The 21,374-nt window shown below is 36.1% G+C and overlaps 2 protein-coding genes across 2 annotated transcripts in view; one reads left to right on the top strand and one right to left on the bottom strand.

Moving 5' to 3' along the window:
- LOC123306571 (lutropin-choriogonadotropic hormone receptor) overlaps positions 1–8,862 on the top strand; it is a 35,845-nt gene extending 26,983 nt beyond the window's left edge. The window contains exons 8-15 of the mRNA XM_044888627.1: positions 476–550; positions 1,303–1,420; positions 3,406–3,626; positions 5,164–5,400; positions 6,810–7,105; positions 7,434–7,662; positions 7,945–8,331; positions 8,510–8,862. Coding sequence (XP_044744562.1) covers positions 476–550; positions 1,303–1,420; positions 3,406–3,626; positions 5,164–5,400; positions 6,810–7,105; positions 7,434–7,662; positions 7,945–8,331; positions 8,510–8,669 — 1,723 coding nt within the window. The 3' untranslated portion in view covers positions 8,670–8,862. The remainder of the gene's footprint in view (positions 1–475; positions 551–1,302; positions 1,421–3,405; positions 3,627–5,163; positions 5,401–6,809; positions 7,106–7,433; positions 7,663–7,944; positions 8,332–8,509) is intronic.
- Positions 8,787–18,689, bottom strand: LOC123307184. Its single transcript, XM_044889402.1, has 7 exons — positions 18,392–18,689; positions 15,185–15,494; positions 12,292–12,726; positions 11,812–12,146; positions 9,789–10,110; positions 9,308–9,736; positions 8,787–9,249 (listed from the first exon to the last, which is right to left on the bottom strand). Exons 1-7 carry the CDS (start codon positions 18,571–18,573, stop codon positions 8,905–8,907), a joined length of 2,358 nt encoding a protein of 785 aa, XP_044745337.1. The 5' UTR covers positions 18,574–18,689; the 3' UTR covers positions 8,787–8,904.
- Positions 18,690–21,374: the final 2,685 nt, after the last annotated feature.

The following is a 21,374-nucleotide window of genomic DNA, read 5'->3' as shown; positions in this document are numbered from 1 at the left end:
CAACTTCAACGTTGCCAATCATGAAAACAACACTCTCATCAATGAATCTAGCAAAGAAACCATAAGAGAAGCTTCGGAAATTCTCTACTTTCGTGAATGTTTCTGAGAAAGATTTCTACTAATTTGATAGTTATACTGTTTGCTAAACTGATCTGGTCGTTGTTATGTGAAATATATTACATGTCAACTTGATTCTTGATCCTGAATCACAACCGCATTCCTGCAAGACAAAATGCCAGATCTAAAATTTCACCACATACCTCATCCAACTAAACATACGTTGTGTAACGAATTGTTTTCATGTGTAGATGCATTCTCGAATTGAGGTTAGCAAACACAACTACAGCTCAGAGCATCCCTTAATTAAAACAAATTGTCTATCCACCCCCACCTCCCCACCTGTAGCACCGCGACCGTCTTTGATCTTCCCATTATGCGCGAATATAATCAGACATTTCCGTTTCTTGTTTTACAGAAATCTTCGCGGAAACAGAAGGCTCAAGACTCTGGAAGTTGACGCTTTCAAAGGAACGAGAAGCTTGATAGAATTGTGAGTTTAACGCACCCTTATCATTTAATGTTCCGAGATTTATTTCACTTTTGAGGAGTTTAAACGTCTCTTCAGGGGTGCATTGAACGGGAGATTGGATTCTGTCGGAAAACAAGTGACGACAACTTTTGGGATTAATTTTTTTTGTAGAAATCATCTGATATCACTCAAATGCTTCTTGTGGTTTGGCCAGGTCAAAGTATGAGATGTAAATGTAATGTTCTAATTCTTTCTGGTTATCATCCTGAAAATTTTTACATAACTTGAGTTCACACAAAGTGCTTCTTGCAAGATATATTGTGTTAGAATCTTTTAGCAAAACACAAAAGCACCCCCTCTGTATACGAATCAATATCAATCACTCCTAACAATTCACTCCAATAAAAATCGTAATGCTTCATAAAATTGGGCTGAATATCATGTTGTTGAAAGTATTGAGAGTGGAGAATTGAATTTCAAATGATTTACAGGCAATCAAGCAGAACACAATGGATCAGTAGTAATTCCATCAATAATTACCATATGAAATATTCATCCTCGTCAATGAAAAATTTATAGACCAATGTATTCTCTTCTTTTTCGTCATATAGTTTCGATTCAGTGAAAAAAAACTCTTTGATCCCATATACATCGAGTAACTTAAAGTTTTCGGTTGCCAATAGTTAAGGAATATCTTTCATTTTGATTTCTAACAGACATTCAATTTCTGTCTTCAGAAAGGTGTTCTGAAAGATATCAGAACTTTTTTCTAGGGACTTATCAGAGACGTCCATCGAAGAACTGCCTGCTAAGGGATTGGACGGAATCGAAATCTTGAGAATTGAGAATACTCCCTCAATGAAGGTTATTCCCAGTATCTATGACTTAGAGGTGAGTATCTGCCCTTGTCTTTAAGATAAATCTGATTCAAATTATAACTGATGTTGTGGACTCTCAATTAGTTTACATAGAAACGGGTTTTCTACGTCTCTGATACTACTTCAGGAAAGACCAAATAGCTGTTAATACCCAAATTAGTCCTTTAATTTCGACGTCAGGTAATATTGACACACTATTCTGTTTCATCACGTTTTATGAAATTAAATTCCCTTCCTCCATTATGTAAAGGTATTTGTCACCAACTCATTTTGCTGAAACTCAAATAAGATGACTGATCTTCTGATGTTTGTTCTCGTTTATTTACATTAAGCTCCAGCGAAATTCATAACGGTTATGATGGAAATACCCCTTTATGATGGAAAAGCATCTCCGGTAATAGAAAAAGGATTCAATTTGAATAGGTTTCTCTCAGACACATTTGTATGATGTGAGGAAGATTGCAATTTGTGTTTTATACTAATGATGAATGCTTCTTTGTTCTGAGAAAGTCCTAATCTCTTTTTCGGTTGGATTTTCGCATTTATGTGCTTCTGAACTGGTATTATCAGAGTTAAGTCTCGAATTCTACATCAACCAATTAATTATAGAGCTCTTACCATCAAGAACCGGTCACATCGATTTAAAAAAAAAAAAGGGAATGATTATTATGCTCGTACAAACCCAGGGTGGCAAAGACAAACCTATTATTTGGGCCCGTGTCAGATGTACTAACATCCTTATATAGAGTTCGTTTATGAGTGACCTAATGGAAGCTTATGGGACAGTATGGATGTTATATTGGAATATATGTTCAACTCGTCTAGCCTTTCCCGAATGGGGTGATATTGTTAGGATGAAATAGGCATTGTTCGTAACGGGATTATCCTCATAATTCTCCTTCGGGAATGGAGCAATTCGGTTCGGAATCCATCGATGAGCATTAGGGATCGTATGAATTCAATTAAAACGAACTGCGGGGTATTACCTCATCCATTCCTGTTATGCACATGGTCCATCTCCCAGGAGGTGATGAAATACCGGATCAGTCCACAAAATCTTTATTGAATGCAGATAAAACCAAGGTTCCAAATATTCCATTTTGAGTTTGTTTTGATGAGCTGTTCAGGTACTGATGGGAATGATGTTATCCAGCATCTCTAGCACCCAAATATGTTTATTAAATTTTCGAATTGGCTATTTGTGTTAAGTGATTGATACACTATGGTAATCGTAAATATATTGTATATTGTAGAGATTTTGATAGAAGTTGCTTTGCACAGCGAGCTTAAGATCTATTGTGCTCCCATCATAGTTGTTTTTGTCACTGTATCGTTAATAGCTAGCCATCCAGTTCCAGACCATCAGAATTTGAAATAGCTTCAAGGTGTTTACCGTTGGCTTTTGAATTCTATCGTACTGATATACTTGCCTTGACATGCCAGACTATTGTCCCATTAAGAGATAATTAATCTCACAGTAATCACATACATCCATCGCGATATTTTTAGGTTACATCCCCAAGTTTTACCAAACGGACCTCTCAAAGCGATCTCGAAATGATCCCACATCAGGATCTTGCTATTATTTCCAGATATTCAATTTCAGACTTTAAGTCTATGATATGCACTTACGGTCGGTTTCATAATCAAACCTAAAGTCGCTTTAATTTTAAAGCTTCCTTTAACCCTACTAAAAATGACAGTAAAGGAAGCTTTAAGCTTAAAGTGACGTTAAATTCGATTATGAAACTGGACGTAAGAGATACAAATTTGGTAGTTGAAAATTTGCTTTGCCGGGCAGATGTGGGATCATTGTGGTCTTGGTTGGGTTGAAATTCAGTCCCACTGACAAGCATAAGTTGCTTACTTGATACTGACGTACCTACATAATTGCCAATTTTTCTTCTCTGTCAGTTTTGTCCTTAAATGAAAATCAGCCTGTTTGAGTCTGTTTTCTGGATGATGACTTCTCCCTGATTTTTTTCTGACTTATTTCAGAACCTGAAAGTGGCGAGATTGACGCATTCGTTTCACTGCTGCGCCTTCAAGTACCCAAAACGTCACAATCCCTCAAGATACGCCGAGATTTCTGGAGAGCTCAAGCGATATTGTGAACAACACAAAGATCTAGACACCGGGCAGTTCGTTCCAAAAGCTGCGAAGGTCAGAACTAGGCGGCTGACGTCTAGGGAAATTTCAGGCTGGGATTCAACAGACAGGTGAGAAAAATAGACAAGGCAGAGCAACTGAATTCATGACGCATCCATAAATGAAATTCATTGCCTAGATATCATGTCTATATGATGTCTAGGATTAAGTCCTTTATTTTCGGAGAGTAGTCCTCCCAGCTCTAGTTTACTAGACTGTGGTTAGCTAGGCTGGGGGTATATTCAAAGTATGTAAAGCTATAAGGCTATTTCCCAGACTATTTTCACGACATACGAGGATGTATTGATATCTAGTTAGTCTAGACCAGTTCCATGCATAAAAAAAATATTGCGTTACCATAGCAACGAACAATAACTCATTAGAAGTGTCAGTGTGAAGTTTGAACCTATATTTAAAAGGGTTAAGAGGTAAGCAGATTTACGAAGATATGCCTAATACCCTTGGTGATCAATGTCTTTCGTATGCGACCGTAAAAAATTGGACTGCAAGCTTTAAAAGAGTAAATTTTCCATTGAAGATGATGACGGATCAGGAAGGCCAGTTTCTGTGTCAGTCCCCGAAAATATTGATGCAGTTCATGACATGATTTTATCAGACCGTCGAATTAGGCTAAAACGGATATCTGAAGCACTGAATTTTTATACGAACGTGTTCATCATATAGTTTACGTCAATTTGGACACGAGAAAAATTGCTGCAAAATGGATCCCCAAACGTTTGAATGTTGACCAAAAGCGTGCAAGGGTAGAAGCATCGCGTTCGATCTGTGCTCGATTTGAAAACGAGTATTGTTACTATGGATGAATGGATGAGACTTGGGTTCATTTCTACGATCCAGAAACAAAGCAACCATCGATGGAATGGCGACACACTGGTTCTCCAAGACCTAAGAAGTTTCGTGTCCAAAAATCTGCCGAAAAAGTTCTTGCTTCAGTTTTTTGGGACTGCCATGGAGTAATCATGATTGATTTTTTGGATAAGGGTAGAACAATAACTAGAGATTACTATTCGTCATAACTGATCACTCTACGGGAAAAAATGAAAGAGAATAGACGCGGAAAGCTATCCAAGGGTGTTTTGTTTTTGCAGGACAACGCCACTGCACACAAATCTCATGTTGCCATGCAAAAAATTCGTGATTTAGGGTTTGAATTACTAGAACACCCCCTTATTCACCAGATTTGGCTCCATCTGACTATCGTCTCCTTCCTCAACTAAAAAAAAAGTTTAAAAGGTCGTAATTTTTTTTCAACTATGAGATAATAAAAGCTATGGAGGTCTGGTTTGCAGAACAAGAGAAAACATTTTTTTTTGAAAAGTCTAGAGACGTTGCAGGTTCGTTGTAATAAATGTATCCAATTGAGAGGAGAATCTGTTGAGTAATAAAATATTTTGATATTGAAACTTTGTTTGGTTCTAGAGTAGGCTGAGAATTTTTCAATACATCCTCGTAACTTAAGCTTTACTGTTTTTCTTTTTTCGAATCTCGGTCTCGGTCTATTTCAGCACGTCCTCGGAGATTCAAAGTCGAGTAAGACTGGGAAAACTACAATTCGATTCCCACGTTGCTAACTCGGTTTACTTTCAGTCAACAATTCGCCAACACATATCACGGAGGCGAACTAAAAACCTGGGGCAAAGAGGGACACGTCCTGAATAGAAATGAATCCGTGTTTTTGAAACCCCAGAGAGGACAGACCATAGATCATGAGGCGGCTCGGCCAGTTGAGATTGACGATGATTTCGGCACTTTTCACGCAAAATCTGCCGACGTTTCCAGGTCTTCACAACGCGTGAACGCCTTCTGCGGGAACCTGTCCATAAGGTGAGTTTTCCCGACCTCATTTTTTCTCGAACGTGAGGAATATCCCTGAAGATATAGCTTATCGGAATTCAAGGGACTACAATAGGGTTTCTTTAGGGAATAGATCACGAATGAAACTCACTTGAATCAGATATACAGTGTGTTAATAGAGGGATAGCTCTCTTGATATCTCGCACCAATGCAAAATCACACCAAAAGCAGAAAGACGTAAACGTGTAAATCATAGGAAAGTGGGTTAAGAGGCACCTTGTTTTGAAGGTAATGGGGAATTCTCAATTTGGGTTATCACTGCATATGCAAGTTCAAACTGAATAAGTATGGGTTTAATTCATGATTTTTTCAAATTCACCGCGGAAACTATTTAAAATCATCCTTCAAATATGGGGTTTTAAAATTTAAATCGCTTTGTGCGGAGTTCAAGATTTGGCAACAGCGCATACAAGACAATGAAAAGAACAATGTCCGATCAGCTGGTTTATAAAATAACAGCTGTTGATCTACAGGCGCGTACTTACTGGCGAGCTTCAACTGCAACCGGCCATAAAACCCCCATAAAATTTTACAACCTTCCTCGTTCTTTGCAGACTTCATAGACAGCCATCTTTGTCTATATCATCAAGATAATGCATTTGTTGTCCTTTATTATCAAGGCATATTTCAGTCGATGTTGCCAGCTTGTACAATTCTCACAAAACGCATTAAACTTTAAATACTCATTCTTATATTTTATTTTTAAGTGCTTAAAATAATTTTTTTTGGGAAACGGTTGAAATGGTTATTTCAAAATGTGACGTTTCAAAGATATTTCATAAAAAATACATCATTTTCGTCAGAAGGAGTATTCCCTATTCAATTGGTTTTCCAAAAATGCCACACACTTGACCTTTTTCGTTAGTATTTACTTCCGAGAAGTAAAAAAAAATTATTATAAAATAGCTTCGGCAGCAAGAGTTGCAATGAAACATGTGAATAATGGGAATTTTTCACTATAAAAGATTGTCCTAGTGTTATCCATTATTGAGAAGACCAAAATATAACCTTTTTTCGAATTCAGCCTTTACTTTTGGCAAAACTCGAATTTCTAGGCATGCTGTTCTTTCAATTCATCTACATCTCGGAGCTGTTTTACACAGGGTCTTCTTTCACTCGTACAAATATTTTAACGGTTCATTCTTGAGGTCAGAAGAAACACTGTTGAAATAATTGTACTCGTCAAAGACTCACCATGTATACAACCGATTTTGAATTTCAGCAGAGTAAAAATCTAAAGGTGTCAAATCTGGGGATAGTGTTGGCCATTCAATTTTTTCCTCTTATATACCGATCCATTTCTCTTGGAAATGATGTGTAGACCATTTCCTCACCAAATTCTTCCTCTAATCTCTTCTCATTCTGTTAATTACTTCCAGGATTCCCCTGGTGAAATGCTATCCGGAGCCAAACGCCCTAAACCCTTGCGAGGACATCATGGGGTACTCCTGGCTCAGAATTTCCGTATGGTTCGTAGTGATACTGACAGTGACCGGCAATTTGGCTGTGATAATAGTTGTTATATTCAGTGGTGGAGACATCAGCGTAACCCGTTTTTTGATATGCAATCTTGCCATTGCTGACCTCTCTATGGGCCTCTACCTGGCTCTGATAGCTTTCATGGACTTGCATTCTGTTGGGAGCTACTTCAATTACGCGTACGACTGGCAATACGGTGAGTATTGTTTCGAAATAGAGAAAAATTAAAATATATATGTGAAGAAGATCCAAAAGGTACTCAAGGACTTCGAAGATACTTGAAACTGCCTTTGTTAAGAGCCCCTGGCCGACCATGAAGTCTGATAGACCACAAGTGAATAATGACCCATAAATCACATTGTTTCTTGTATATCTCGTATATTTTCAACTGGATCTAATCGTTTTCAACTCTAGAAATCGTAGAAACAGAAGCATTTCCGTTGGAAAGCATCGATCAGCCAATTTCCAATTCCATATTTCATCCTGGCGAGTGTAAACATGTCCTTGAAATCCAATCGTTTCAGGCCTCGGCTGCAAATTGGCGGGATTCCTCACCGTTTTCGCTAGTCATTTGTCCGTATTCACGCTGACTGTCGTCACAATAGAGCGCTGGTTCGCAATCACCTACGCCATTTATCTCACGAAGAGGATCCATATTGGGACCGCAGCAAAGACTATGATATTCGGATGGATCTATTCTATCGTTGTTGCAGCATTGCCTCTCATGGGAGTCAGCAATTACAGCAGCACCAGGCAAGTATCCTTCACAACTTCAGCAAAAATGTTCCTCCATCTTTTATTCCTGAATTTTCACTAGCAGAACGAGATATTTGGAGGTACTCCTTTTTCTATCAAATTTCATCCAGTTACATCTTTTCAAAGAGAAAACTCAGATATCCAAAATGTGGGAGTACCAAGGTTTTTTCACTTCTATCTTGATTAGAAAGGTTCCATTACCAAAAATGGCCAAGGCTACAAATTCAACCTACAGCCTGAACAGCATCTCATTAAAACAATATCTTAATCTCATTTCAGTATCTGTTTACCGATGGAAGTAAACAGACCTATCGACAAAGCCTACCTCTACTTCATGATCCTAGTCAACGGTGTAGCATTCGCACTTATAGTCTACTGCTACGCCAGGATATACTTCAGCCTGGGGTACGAGACTAGAAGATCGAGTTCCAAAGGAGAATTGACGATTGCGAAAAAGATGGCGTTGCTCATATTCACAGACTTCGCCACCTTTGCTCCAATTGCCTTCTTTTCTCTGACTGCCCTGGCGGGTTATCCTTTGATTGGAGTGACTAGGTCGAAGATATTGCTGGTTTTCTTCTACCCGCTGAACTCGTGTGCCAATCCCTACCTCTATGTCATAATGACAGCTCAATATAGAACGGACTTCGTTCAGCTGCTTGCCAAGTAAGTTTTATCTCATGATGATATTAATTCTGTAAGCCTTAAGCGATGCATACAGATTTATTTGGGCATGGATGATGGTTAGCAAGGGTAGGAAGAAGGCATGGTGAGAAGGGAGATCAGTCGTTTTTTTATCTGATTAAAATACCTCTTCAGTATCTGCTAACACCTTATTTTGCAGATGTGGCTACGACAAGCATTTGCAACGGAGAAACACCGCCTCTTCTAATCACCAGATGCAGGAGGTGATAAACTGCAAGGGTCCATATCCTCTCTTACCGGCAGATGAATGCAAACATTTGGACTCTTCAAATAATTTCCATAACGACGTTTATGTTTGAGTATCTCAATTTTCCGAGATGGCTGAGTTGTTCGTTTGTTCAAACGTTGAAGTCATTGTGAGAGTAATTTTTAGAGCTCAATACTTCATTGTGATTTAGGATTATTATAGGAAGGAATTTTAAACCATGTATATAATATTTGAAATGAATGTACAAATCTATATAAAATAAATGTCGAAAAAGTTTCACTGAACATTTCACAATTAGTGCCTTATCACAGTTAAAACAGTTAGTGTCATCTTTTGAGATAAAACTCGTGACCTAAACAGACCCTTGCTACACCAAGCATCAATTCTTTAGCTATATCACTTCTCATTCGAGATGCAGAGTCGAATATTTTTCGGTATATACTCTCAACTTCCTCGTGGAACATACTCTTCAGATCTAGTTGATCGTAAATATCTTTAACTTGCTCGACGCAATCGCTGTTCCATCTTCCGTAGCAGTTTCTCAACACCTCCTGTTGATACGGTGATGCTTTCTCAATCGCTTTTATGATCAGCCAAGAGTACTTGCCTTCCTGAATATCCGTTCCCATCTTGCCAGAATATGCCTCCCCGTACACATCCAAAAAATCATTCTGTAGAAAGAGTATAATAAACGCATCCATCTGCTTTCAAGACCCAGATTTGTCTTACCTGTAACTGATAAAATCTTCCCAATTCCATAAAAATACCTAGACCTTCTCTGTTCAGGTCCAAATCTGTACGTTTTGCTAGAAACATAGCAGTGACTAATGGAAAATAAAAGGTATAATATCCTGTTTTGTTGTACGCAATTTCGTTGAACATTTGTGGAGTGGAATTTTCAAAGCACCATTCTTGGCAGTCCAAAACTTGTCCCACACTAGTTTTCAGCATAACATCGACGAAAACCTGAGAAATGTCCTTATAGTGTGAGTGGGTGGAGAAATATTTCTCCAGTAATTTAAAAACTGACATTTGAATCAAAGTGGCGTCATTTATTGCTTTGAGTCCTACGTTTTCTAATTTGTACCATGCTGTTTTTCCTCTTCGTGTCTCGGAGTTGTCAACGATATCATCCAACATCAAAATATAAGAGGATACCTGAAATTAAATGTCCTCAAAGGATGGAAAGATAACAACTTCGATATCTCACCATTTCTATGCACCATGCAATCAAGGAAGCCTCACGAAATTCGTCCTCAGAAAGTTTATCCTTTCCTAAAATAAACTTATAGGCTGCGATGTGTATAGCAGGTCTTATTTGTTTGCCAGTCGTTATGTTATATTCGAGTATTTTCCTGAGTCTATACTTCACAGCAGCAAGGTCTGTTATTAAATTTGTGTGCGTCAAATCCTTTATCAAAACTGAGAAATAGGACCTGAAATGTTCAACCTCTTCTTCAAGCAAAATACGAATTTTGGATGGATCTCGAGGTGCCACATCTGGAGACGTTTTATCCAAGGCAGCAGAGATGCTGAAATGAGCGATTTGAAAATCAATTAACTTGGTCTTCGAATTTTTGTATCTATACACACAGTGAAGAACTGAAGGTTTTTGAGTTAAAAAGAATTGAAACATGTTTGCATGTTTATTTGAAATAGTATAACAAATTAGCCTTGAAAGTGGGTATATAGCGATAGATAGATCATCCTATGTAATAATCAGTAAGGAATTCCTCAAATTTCAATACACCTTCAATGTTTTTTTATTTGAGAAAGATATCGATATTTTGTCATGATATGGGAAAACAACAGTTGAAGGGAATAAATGAAATGGAAGGTTATGTGATAACTTTTTGACATGAGCTCAATCTGGAAAATGTTTGAACGAAAATTATTGAAAACAAACCGATGAGCATCAAAGATATGTAATGAACAATATGATTAAGTTACTCACCCATATTTTCTTGTAGACCTGGATGAAACTCTGAAGGGAAATTCGAATCCTGCGTTTTTTGATCCATCAATCAGAATACGTGTCAATCTGGAAAAAATCATTTTTGTGCATACGATGCAGTCGGAAAAAGAAATTTGAATGGTCGAAGATACTACATAGTTGTTGCTTATAGACATTTGACCTAAAAAGATTAATTATTGTGATCAGTTCATGTAATATTCATTCACTCAATAGTCGCTTTATATTTATAATTACCAATTTCGTAATTTGAATACATTTTTATACACAAAGTTAATTGAGCTTGTTGTTTTCTACTCTTATCGTTCCTACTAAATATTGGAGTACCTATTTCATATAACGAGGCAGAAACTAGATCTAGATGCATCTGTATCAATCATTCGTGTAATTCTTCCAGAGAAAGGTCTATTCAAAATAGACCACCCAAGTGCGAACCATTTGATTCATTTCAAGGATTTTTTAAGGAATTTTAATGATTACAAAGGGGATAGCGTCTGCAAAATTAGGCAGGTAAATAATAAACGGAATAAATTCAGATGCAAAACATCCGGGATTGATATAAGATCAACAGATGTTACGATCTTAATCGAATTAGCCAACTACTGTAACTAATATCGCAGTAATAAAGAAAAAACCTTTTCGACGAGACAGGGTAGATGCAGACCACAGTTTTGGGCCATTTGGCCTCATCAGAGCGAAACCATAAAGCGGATAACGCCCTCAAGGTAAAGGTTCTCTCTCTTATTTACTAAATTATCCTGTATTTCAGTAGGATATTTAATTTGAAGGTATACTTCATTATTTTGTCTTTATAATGATGAAGTACTGAAGAAAAATCCTTAAACTTTTATCTTAGTTCCACATATACCCCAAATTTGCTGATGAACCTCTTCAATATTGATTAATCAATGCAGACCTCAAAATGTTTGGGTTCAACAAAAACACACAGAAAAATTTCAATTTTTATTCGGAATAAAAAGCTCCAATCTAACAAAAATTCTGTCATCCATCTTACAAATATATAAAATCGCAAACAAAAATAATTTCGTCGATTCTGAAACGAACCGTTAAAAAAATCTGTTCAACCACCATCGGTGATGTAAGAAATCTTAACCTAACTCCGAGAATATCACACAATCATTTTTATGGTCACATGCATTCATGGTAAACCATATTAAAGCTTGGCCACCTTATCTAACGGACATATTGCTAAAGTAGGGGATAATCACAAAATACTGAAATAGGAATATCAGCTTGGAATCAACACTCTCTCTTGTAGATTTTTTCCATGAGCCTGAAGAACAGCTTGTGTGGGAGACCCTTGGTCAGTTGGTGTATGTGCGTGTTGATCAGATTGTAGCTGGATTCTTCGAAGACGGTGTATGTGCATGGTAGGCCGAGCTGGCGGTACAAGGTCTTGACTGCTTCAACGCAGGAAGGATCTGATTTACCGTAGCATTCCTCCAGCAGCTCCTTTTGACTTGGGGAGGCCCTCTGTAGGGCAACCACGGCCAACCAAGTGCAGCGCCCTTCTTGGATGTATCTTGAAGGTTTTCCAGTGAGTGATACATCACCAAAACAGTCCAAGAAGTCATCCTGCAAGAATAGAGTCAATTATATACTTCAATAAGCTTTTCCAAAGTTTTTCTTTTTCTTCAATACACACATTAACATCGAAAGAATTGATTGAGATCTAATAACTTTAAAATAACATAAGATTCCAACCATAGTAATTTCTTACCTGTACTTGGTAGAAGTGTCCCATCTCTAGAAGTATAGTCTTAGCTTGTCTATGCATTTCTGCATCTGTATGGTTAGCTAAGTACATAGCTAAGGCTACGGGTAACTGAAACGTAAGATAAGCGTTTCTGTATTTGACGATAGAGTCGTATTTGTTCATTGTAAACATCTCGAGTCCTTGGCTGCTACACAACCTATCCAAGGTGTGTCCCATCGAACTTTTTAGGGTGACATCGTGTAGGAGTTCCATGATGGGCAGATAGCAGCTGTGTTCTGAGAAGTATTTGCGTAGAATGGCGTACATGCCACCTTGTAACATGACGCTATCGTTCACTGCCATAAGACCAACATCGTTTTTTGTGTACCAGCAAGGCGCTTCTCGTCTTATTTCAGCTTGGTTTATGAGATCTGTGTTGATGACGAACATGGCAGAGAGCTGAAACAAAAAGAGATTCGATGATTACAGAATGAACTGTATTGGAGAATTTTTGATAAACAACCTCTAGTGATTGTTCCATACAATTTATGTCTAAAAATCCAAAATTGGGTCAAAATATCTCAATCATTGATCTTTTTTCTCTCGTAACATAATTTTTTCGGTTCTAGCAATATATACACAGAGTTAAATCAATCATTTTTTGAAGTTGCGATATCCAATTCATCTATAGAAAATTCGGCTGTCGAGTTCTCAAGCTTGATTGAATCGCAGACCTATTTTGTATTCCGCTGGTCCAACCGGTTATAACAACTACATAAGTCAGCCACTCCTCAAAGTTTGCGAGAGTATCCTATCCATATTTGAAACGCTGGGTTACTTAAACTACATTCAGTCATGATTTGTGACAATATTTCGGGTGAACACATTATTTATGTATTATTATTACTACATACTGATTTATTTCCCAAACTACTGATCCTAGAAAGAATCTAATTGCATATTCCTGATCTACACCTCGATTTAGTCAGTAGAATGACCCGGGTCGATATAGCTAAATGAATAATTTTTTATTCGGTGGTGGAGCACCAATATCAAACAAAATTATTCGAAATTATTTTATATGTCGAACTTTATCGACCCGGGTCATTTTTTAGACTAACTCGAGGTCGTAGATCACGAATATGCAATCAGATTTTGTATAGGCTCGGTATTTTAAGAAATAAATCAATTTTGGTGAAAAATTTCGAAAAAATTGGTCAACTTTGAGGAGCTGTAGCAGACCGAAAAAAGGCACTGGACATATGCCGATTTTTGTTGTGATAGATTGATCCTTTGCAAATGAAAAAATCCAATTTTCATGCACCTACAGCAAATAGTTCAGATTTTATGATTTTTTCCGCGAAGGTCCAAAATTTCCAATTTTCCATCGACCATAACTCGAAAACTAATCCTTTCAGCAAAATTATGTTTGCATATTAGTGATCTACGCCCTCGATTCAGTAGATACTCCAGTTTTGGTGGAAATTGTGAAGATACATATGCATGGAAAAATTGCGATTTTTGAAAAAAAATTTTTTGTCTCCGATCGAAACCAAATTCATACTGTCGACTGAGTCGAGGGCGAGGATAAAGAATATGCAAACAGATATTTTTTATAAAATTTATTTTCCAAGTTATGGTCGACGAAAAATTGGAAAATTTGTACCTTCGCGGAAAAAATCATAAAATCTAAACAGTTCACGCTAGATGAATGAAAATTTGAATTTTTCATTTGCAAACGATCCATCTATCACCAAAAAAATCAGCATATGTCTAATTCTCTTTCTCTGGCTGCTACAGTCCCACAAAGTTGACCAATTTTTTCGAAATTTTCCAGTAAATATGATTTGTCGCCTTAAATACTGATCCTACAAAAAATCTAATTACATATTCGTAATCTACGATCTCGAATTAGTCAATTAGATGACCCGAGTCGATATATTTTGTACTATTTAACGAAACCGTCCTTTGATAAAAAAAAAGATTCTTACTTCACTGTAGTAAGAGTGTCCAAAATTATCAATAATTTCTTATTTGAATAATATCAAACTCATTAACTGGTTATGTATTTCGATCGAAATAATTGCCATAAAGTGTTGATGATAAAAATAAGTCTTGTTTGATTTATATCATCCACTTCCAATGGTGTGATTCAATAGACAATGGAAATTTACACTTCAATAAATGTTATTTAATGGTTGCATTCACGAGTTGGGAACGTGAATTCTTATATGCGAATAGATGTTAATTTCGTGTTGATGTTTGGAGGATATTTTCCGAACTGCTTACTGCTTATATTTTCAATTAGGCGTTATGAATATCTATATATGAAAAATCTTCTTGAAGGTTGTATAGCTACCTCAGGGTTTACAATACAAGCGTTTTGGATATAAGATCTTTTTAGAAGCTCATTCATATCAAAAATTAAACGAGATATGTTCAGTTACTTTCAATCTAAGAAAATATTTGAGAAAAATATCGAAGGAAAATGATCTACCCGACCTTCGTAGTGATAAGAAATCATTTCAGTAGTAAGACTTTCTGTTGTCGACAAACAATGATCGTTTGAGACCAATTAAGAGAGAAAGCGTCATACCATCCAACAACCAAGCAGTTGAGTGAAATTTCAGTTGACAATTTACACATTTTGTCCTTGGAACTAATATGAATGTCATGTTTTAGAACATCATTCAGTCATTATCTGCTCCAAGTTAGTGTTGATAACAATTACTCAAGTTCCCCTTTTCTTTACTTCTACTTTATCTTCATACATTCTTGCATAATTTCTGGCCCGACAAACAACTCCAAAGGAATTCTTTCCAAAATTCGGTGATAAATATTATGATTTTCCGTCTCTGTTCTCAAGGCCGAACCAAAAATTCAATAAACGGAAGTGAAAAACAATATATTTACTCACCATTTCTACGCACCATCCAAGGATGTTCGCCAGTCTTATGTTCTCGGGAGTAAGTCTATCTGGATGCTCAAACATCTTATAAGCTCCTACAACTGCCAACCCTCTGGATTTCTTGCCGCTAGGTACATTGTACTGGAGCAATTTTGCATATCTTTTATTTATTTCCTTGATGTCTGTATGACGACCAGCATCTGTCAGATCTCTGACGAGGTCTGGAAACACAGCCATGAATTCTCTGCTTTCTTCTTTGGAAACTATCGTCCAAACTGAAGATTTGGGGTTTACTTTGGTCTGGATGGTAGAAAGGGCTCTGAAACGAAAGAAACCCGTGGATAAGACGCCAATCCTAACTGGGGATTTTATTATTATTTCCATTGAGGTACCTACGTGTACAAAGAGTTGGCCGGAATTTGAAGAAGCATACAATAATAATAATAACTAAGTTATGAACATAAATCTTAGCCTGCATCCTCCAATGCAGGCTGGAAGGGTTTTGCAAAGTTTGGATTATCAACACCATCAAGAAACTTTGGAATAAGTATATTGAAGAGTGAAATTTACTCTTGAGGATAGTAGATAATCAATATATGCCACTGGAGATCAAAGACTTGTTGAGGATACTTTGGGAAGAAATAAGATATATCTTTCGATTGAATTGTTTTTCGAAATTCAGTTCAAAACACATCGACTTCATAATACCCATATCCATGATTCAATAGTTAATCTAATCTAAATTAACTATTGATTCCTCCAAATGGAGATGCAATTGATTGAATAAGATTATGACCCTAGACCCTAATTATGCATATCAACGGAATATCTAATAATCTTAATCAACACATTTGCCTCCAACGGTGTTAAATCAATTTGATCACTGTTGAAATGAATCCATTGTTCCTTTTATCTATGTATGACACGAATATGATACTGCAGTTATTTCGATATCGAAAATATGTCTCTTTATCACTCTCGTTAGCTTTTTCGAGATATTGATGTAACTTAGCAGGTACCTATACTCATATTTCGATTAACGAAAGTTGTCTAATTATGTAGAACTCATCCCACTCCCTGGAGCACACGTAAAATGCCGTCCAGTATTATCAATTGGATGGTATACTTTTCACAAATGTTTTTTTCATGTTTGGAAGCGTAAACATCTCTAATTGCAATTTTATGATATTCATAACGGTGCTTATCAATATAACAAATAAAAGGAACAGTTATTTAGGTTGGATCTATTTAGTATTAGATGTAATAAGTGAACAAGTCCTTTCCTTTTGTTAACTCAATTTGGTTCGATGAACCCATCCCGAATTTTTAACACGGAAATCCTGGCAGTGGTGCTAGATATGAAATCGTATGGAAAAATTTGAATGACAGATTGATATAGAATATTTTTGGCTGTTCTACAACTATTCCTTGCTCGTTGAAGAATGTGCATTTTGCTTTATCAATTATTCTTTGTATTTATAAATTGAAACTATGATCCAGATTTCATTTCCGTATCGTATACTATAATGAAATCATTGTTTTATTGTCTACTTAAAAATTAAATCTCACATTCAAGATATAAAAAGACTTTGGTAGATTATGCATTGTGAATGTGGCCAATAACCTTATATCTCAAGAAACTTTCAGAATGTATCGAATTCTTCACCTACTAATTTGATTTCGTAAATTCAATTCAATCTTGAACTTCGCTATTGTAGTAGAATATGGATTCAAGGCTAACAACCATAATATGCGTCTGATTGAGTATGTTTTCAGATATTATAATTAGATTGGTAGTAGATTTAAGTGTTATGACTATTAAGTGTAATACGACTAGTTACGAATTCGCTCAATAAAAATCTTAATTTTCGCATTCTTCGAAACGGTGTAATTAAATGAGCAAATCAAATCTAAATTAATGATTATACAGTGAACGTGTAACAATAGGAACATAACGAGTGTTTTACGATATTATTTCATTGTGTTGAATGGAAGTTGATTTATTTTTTCCTTATCATTTTTTCTTGACTTATGATTTGATGATCAAAGTTTGTATTTTAATGATTTTTTTCATGAGAAGTTTTGAGGAAACAGCTACCTTATAGGTCTGCCTTCATTTTCAAATAAAAATCATCGGTTCCAAACTATCGACAGAGGAAGATTCTGTCTTCGAACTCTTTACTTCTTCATTATATTGTTAGATGATGCATTATTGTTCTTTTTAATGTAGCCATTATTTCTTGAAAAGAAGATTCAAGGGCTATTGCTTCAACCCTGAGAATTTCGGTTGAGATGAGAAGCTAGAAGTCGGATTGCAAGATGACGTTGATTATTTTTCATTCAGCTAGATATTTTTGAATTTCTTAAGCCATCTTTCAGATAATTCTTTTCATTTTCAGAATATTTTTCTATTTGAATTAGGAGATATCTAGGTATAAAATGTAGCTTGTATGTAGCCCAATGTAAATGGTCGACAGGTAGAAAATTCAATGTAAAAATGAAAATTAAACACAGGAAATACATGAATTGTGAAATGAAAGAGGGTAACAGTTGATACTGATAGAAATTCATCTAATTTTGGGTAATAAATTTAGTTGAATCATGATGAATCAAGAAAGATAAAATTTTATAAAAACAACCTTCTGGAGAAAATCTCGAAGAAAAGAATTTCACTGTGTAAACATGTGTCACTTCGACCATTTTAGATTTAGATGCAGGAACTTCTCTCAATTTCAAGTACCAACGACTAAAATGGTGGAGTTGATATATCCTAGTGAAGACTGACTGAATGAAGTCCAATACTGAAATTAAAAAGCCTAGTAGAATGATTCAGAACCTATACAGTATACAACAAATATCTAGGCGACCCGAGAAATCAATTTTTTTTTCAGAAAGAAAGCGACAGGCAGCTTTCCAATACCAAAATATCCTGCCAATAAGTGGAGAAAGTCTGCTAAAAATTAATCATTTCGTCGACAAAAAGATGCTCAATGTTTTGGTACCCTGGCCAACCCAAACACGAAGATCTCTTTGTTCTCGTCTGGGAAAAGACAAGAAGGTGAAAGAGAGAGACGGAAAAACAACATACGCCGATCCAGTCACGTAGGCCATCCCCGAGTTGCATAAGTAACCCAAATACGGTGTCGTTGACCCCAGGGGCGGCTTCAAAACAACAACAACGGTCTGAATACGTCTCTGACACAAATGAAAATTTACCTGTTGTTGCTGATTCTGTGCAATCTCATCCATTTGTTGGGAACCAAAGCAGGATTAACGGTTTCTTGACGCGAAAGGGCATCGCTGTTTGGGGCTGCTGGAGTTTTTGCGATACTCCTGGTTACATCCTTCAGGAACTCTCGGAAGGAACGCCTGGCACAAATTTTCACTGAAGATGCCATCTTCAAGGACTGCCGGGACGAATGGGAAATTGTCTTGACTTGTCTGGTCGCGAATTGGTACTAGTCTGGAAGTGGAGTCCCACAGGGTTTGTATACATTCGGCGTTGGAAAAAGAGGGAAAGAAAACAAGATAACGTTGTCTTCGTCGGTATTATGGATTCTTATCAGCCGGTTCTGGAGGCACGTGGTGCCGGAGTGGCTGAAAATTGCGGCGTTGCCACGTTTAGGAGAGAAATTTCCTTTTTGCCACCGTTCCAAATCTTCAGAGAAACATATTCAATTTTGTCCAGGGTTATTGAGATTTTCTGTATACATTATCATGTAGATACCATTATTACCAAGGTAATAATGGTAATTGTCAATCTGAATGTTATTCTGAATCTATCTGAAAAAAGATGCAATCGTTACAGACAGGGATAAAAATTGGAATTAAATGAAATTCAATTGGTATACCTGAAGGAGCGTCATGCCTGAGGTAATGATAGAGTTTCTATACTACTACGCCAAAGACACTTGAATAATTAAAGCTAAGAAACTCGTATATACCTTACAATGTAAAATTCGAATTTCTGCCAATGAAAGCCTTATGAAATTTATCGTGCTCAATTCCATAGATTGATTATTCAAAATACTCAATCTAGGTGGTATATAATAGTTTATTTGATTAAAAGCATGTTATTATAATACTATTGATTCCAAACAAATCGATCAGATGAATATTTTTTTGACCCGAATATCATTTGAACAAATATTTCTGTCACATCCTCAGTCAAATTCGAAAAACCCAAATGAATTATACAACAATGAATTTATCATTTTGGTTTGTTAACGAATTTGTCTGAAATTCTCAGAAAAATTGTATGATGTGTCAACACTGTATCCGCCAAGAAATCGTTACATGACGAATAGAAATGCTTCTACGTGAGCATCGTCAGCTGGTCTGTGTTTACATTTTAACAATGGGCCTTATATAAAATTCATATCTTGAAACTAAAACTTCCTTCCACCCAGTCACTTTCAAAATATTTGATAATAGCATGAATTTTCAATTACAGACCCGAACTCCATGGGCATGATCTATTTTTGTTTCCCGAATTGATAAAGCAAATGACGTCAATGTTATCAAGTATTTATTAATTATTCCTTTACACTTGACCTATCACTAATTTTGATTTGCTGGTAGCCATCTATTCTTATTATTATTCACTGAATACCTATTCTGGAAAAAATCTTTTTCACTATCAGGAAATATTGATAGGTATCAACAAAAGGTAGAAATGGAACCTGAAATATATAGTGTGTCTCATTTTGTTATCCAGAATCCAGAATTCTCAAGCACTCACGCAATTTCAAGTGTAAACAAGTGGGGCTATAAATAATTCAAATGGGAGTGAAATCATTACCATAAAATTGTTTACCACTTTTCAACATTTATAGAATCGTAGTTTGTTTATGGGATCAGAAGAGCTTTTTTACAATAGGACGAAAAATAGTCGTTATCTTATCGCTATTGATAAACAACAGTTTATAGGCTAGGTTTTCTACATGAGGAAGTTATTTCCGTATTTCTGCATGATCTGGAATAAGTCTCTAACTTGGAATAAATTCAGTTTAACAAAGACCTTTTTGTTTTGTTTTAAATATGGTCACACAGGTCGATTGGTATTGAAAATTGGGCTTTTTCTGATTGTGATACCTACATATAGTTACAAATAACTGATTACATAGAAAACAACGAAATACAGCACAAAAACGAACTTCTCTGTAACTCTCTGCTGGTAGAGAAATGTTTTCTTATGTTTTCTTCAAATTTTTTTGAATAATGTACAAATTTTAGGGAAATGAAATATGTTGGTTGACTTATCAATAATATTCTTCTTTAATATTTTGATATTATTATGAAATTTGAAATAACATTTTGATGTTATTTCAAATTTCATAATGCAGTGGCGGTTGAATTTATTCAGCAATCGATTTTCTGATAACCGTCTATAGAATATAGAAACTGTGGCTGGCTTTTTTCTTTGTTACGTATACGAAATTTTTGAGAGTGGTTCGTTCATTTCTTCCGTTGTCACGATAAATTCAACCTTGAATAACGACATTGACAGAGCTCCAAAGATTAATCCCTTTGACCCTCATATTCCACATACCTGCTAGGTGAAGAACGGGAAAAGCTTTAAAGCCCTGTTGAGATAAGTTCAGGTTCTTTTGATGTAGGAACTGGATCTGGTCCTAATATGAAATATAACAAAGAATCTTCTTTACCTCACAGGTATACAAATAGTGATTCATGTAGGTAGCATTCTTCCATTCCTAGCCACGAAAATAGTCGAGCTCAATATAGACCAAATATGTTAAATTCGTTGTAGCTCTCTTCAATCTACCATAGATACTACGACATCTGTTCGATCAGGACAATAATTAATCTTCCTACATAAATTTAACGCTCTGAAAATTTGTCCTTGCGATGGCCATAAACTATTTGATTATCCACTGGATAAAATTCGAATTTCAATGTTTTAAGTACAGTGACACCCATTTAATTTTGCGCCTGTGAGGTCAGCCCTTGTCTTCTTCGAAAAGTTTTAGAGGATCGCCAGACCGTACAAACGGCCTCCGATTCTATGAATCGATTTTTATCAAAGATGACAAGGGCATTTTTAGTACGGAGTCATTCAGTGGAGCAATTTCAAACCATTTTTCTGTGGAAGTTTCGAAATAATCGATTTGTATCAATTTTCAACAAACTGTGGAGATGTTTCCTCAATATTCGAATTTTTTTTGATAACTCGTTAGGA

The sequence above is a fragment of the Coccinella septempunctata genome, chromosome 2 (assembly GCF_907165205.1).
Source record: "Coccinella septempunctata chromosome 2, icCocSept1.1, whole genome shotgun sequence".
In the NCBI taxonomy this organism is placed as follows: domain Eukaryota; kingdom Metazoa; phylum Arthropoda; class Insecta; order Coleoptera; family Coccinellidae; genus Coccinella; species Coccinella septempunctata.
Note: the sequence above shows the minus strand (reverse complement) of the source record. Positions and strands in the feature narration are given on the sequence as shown.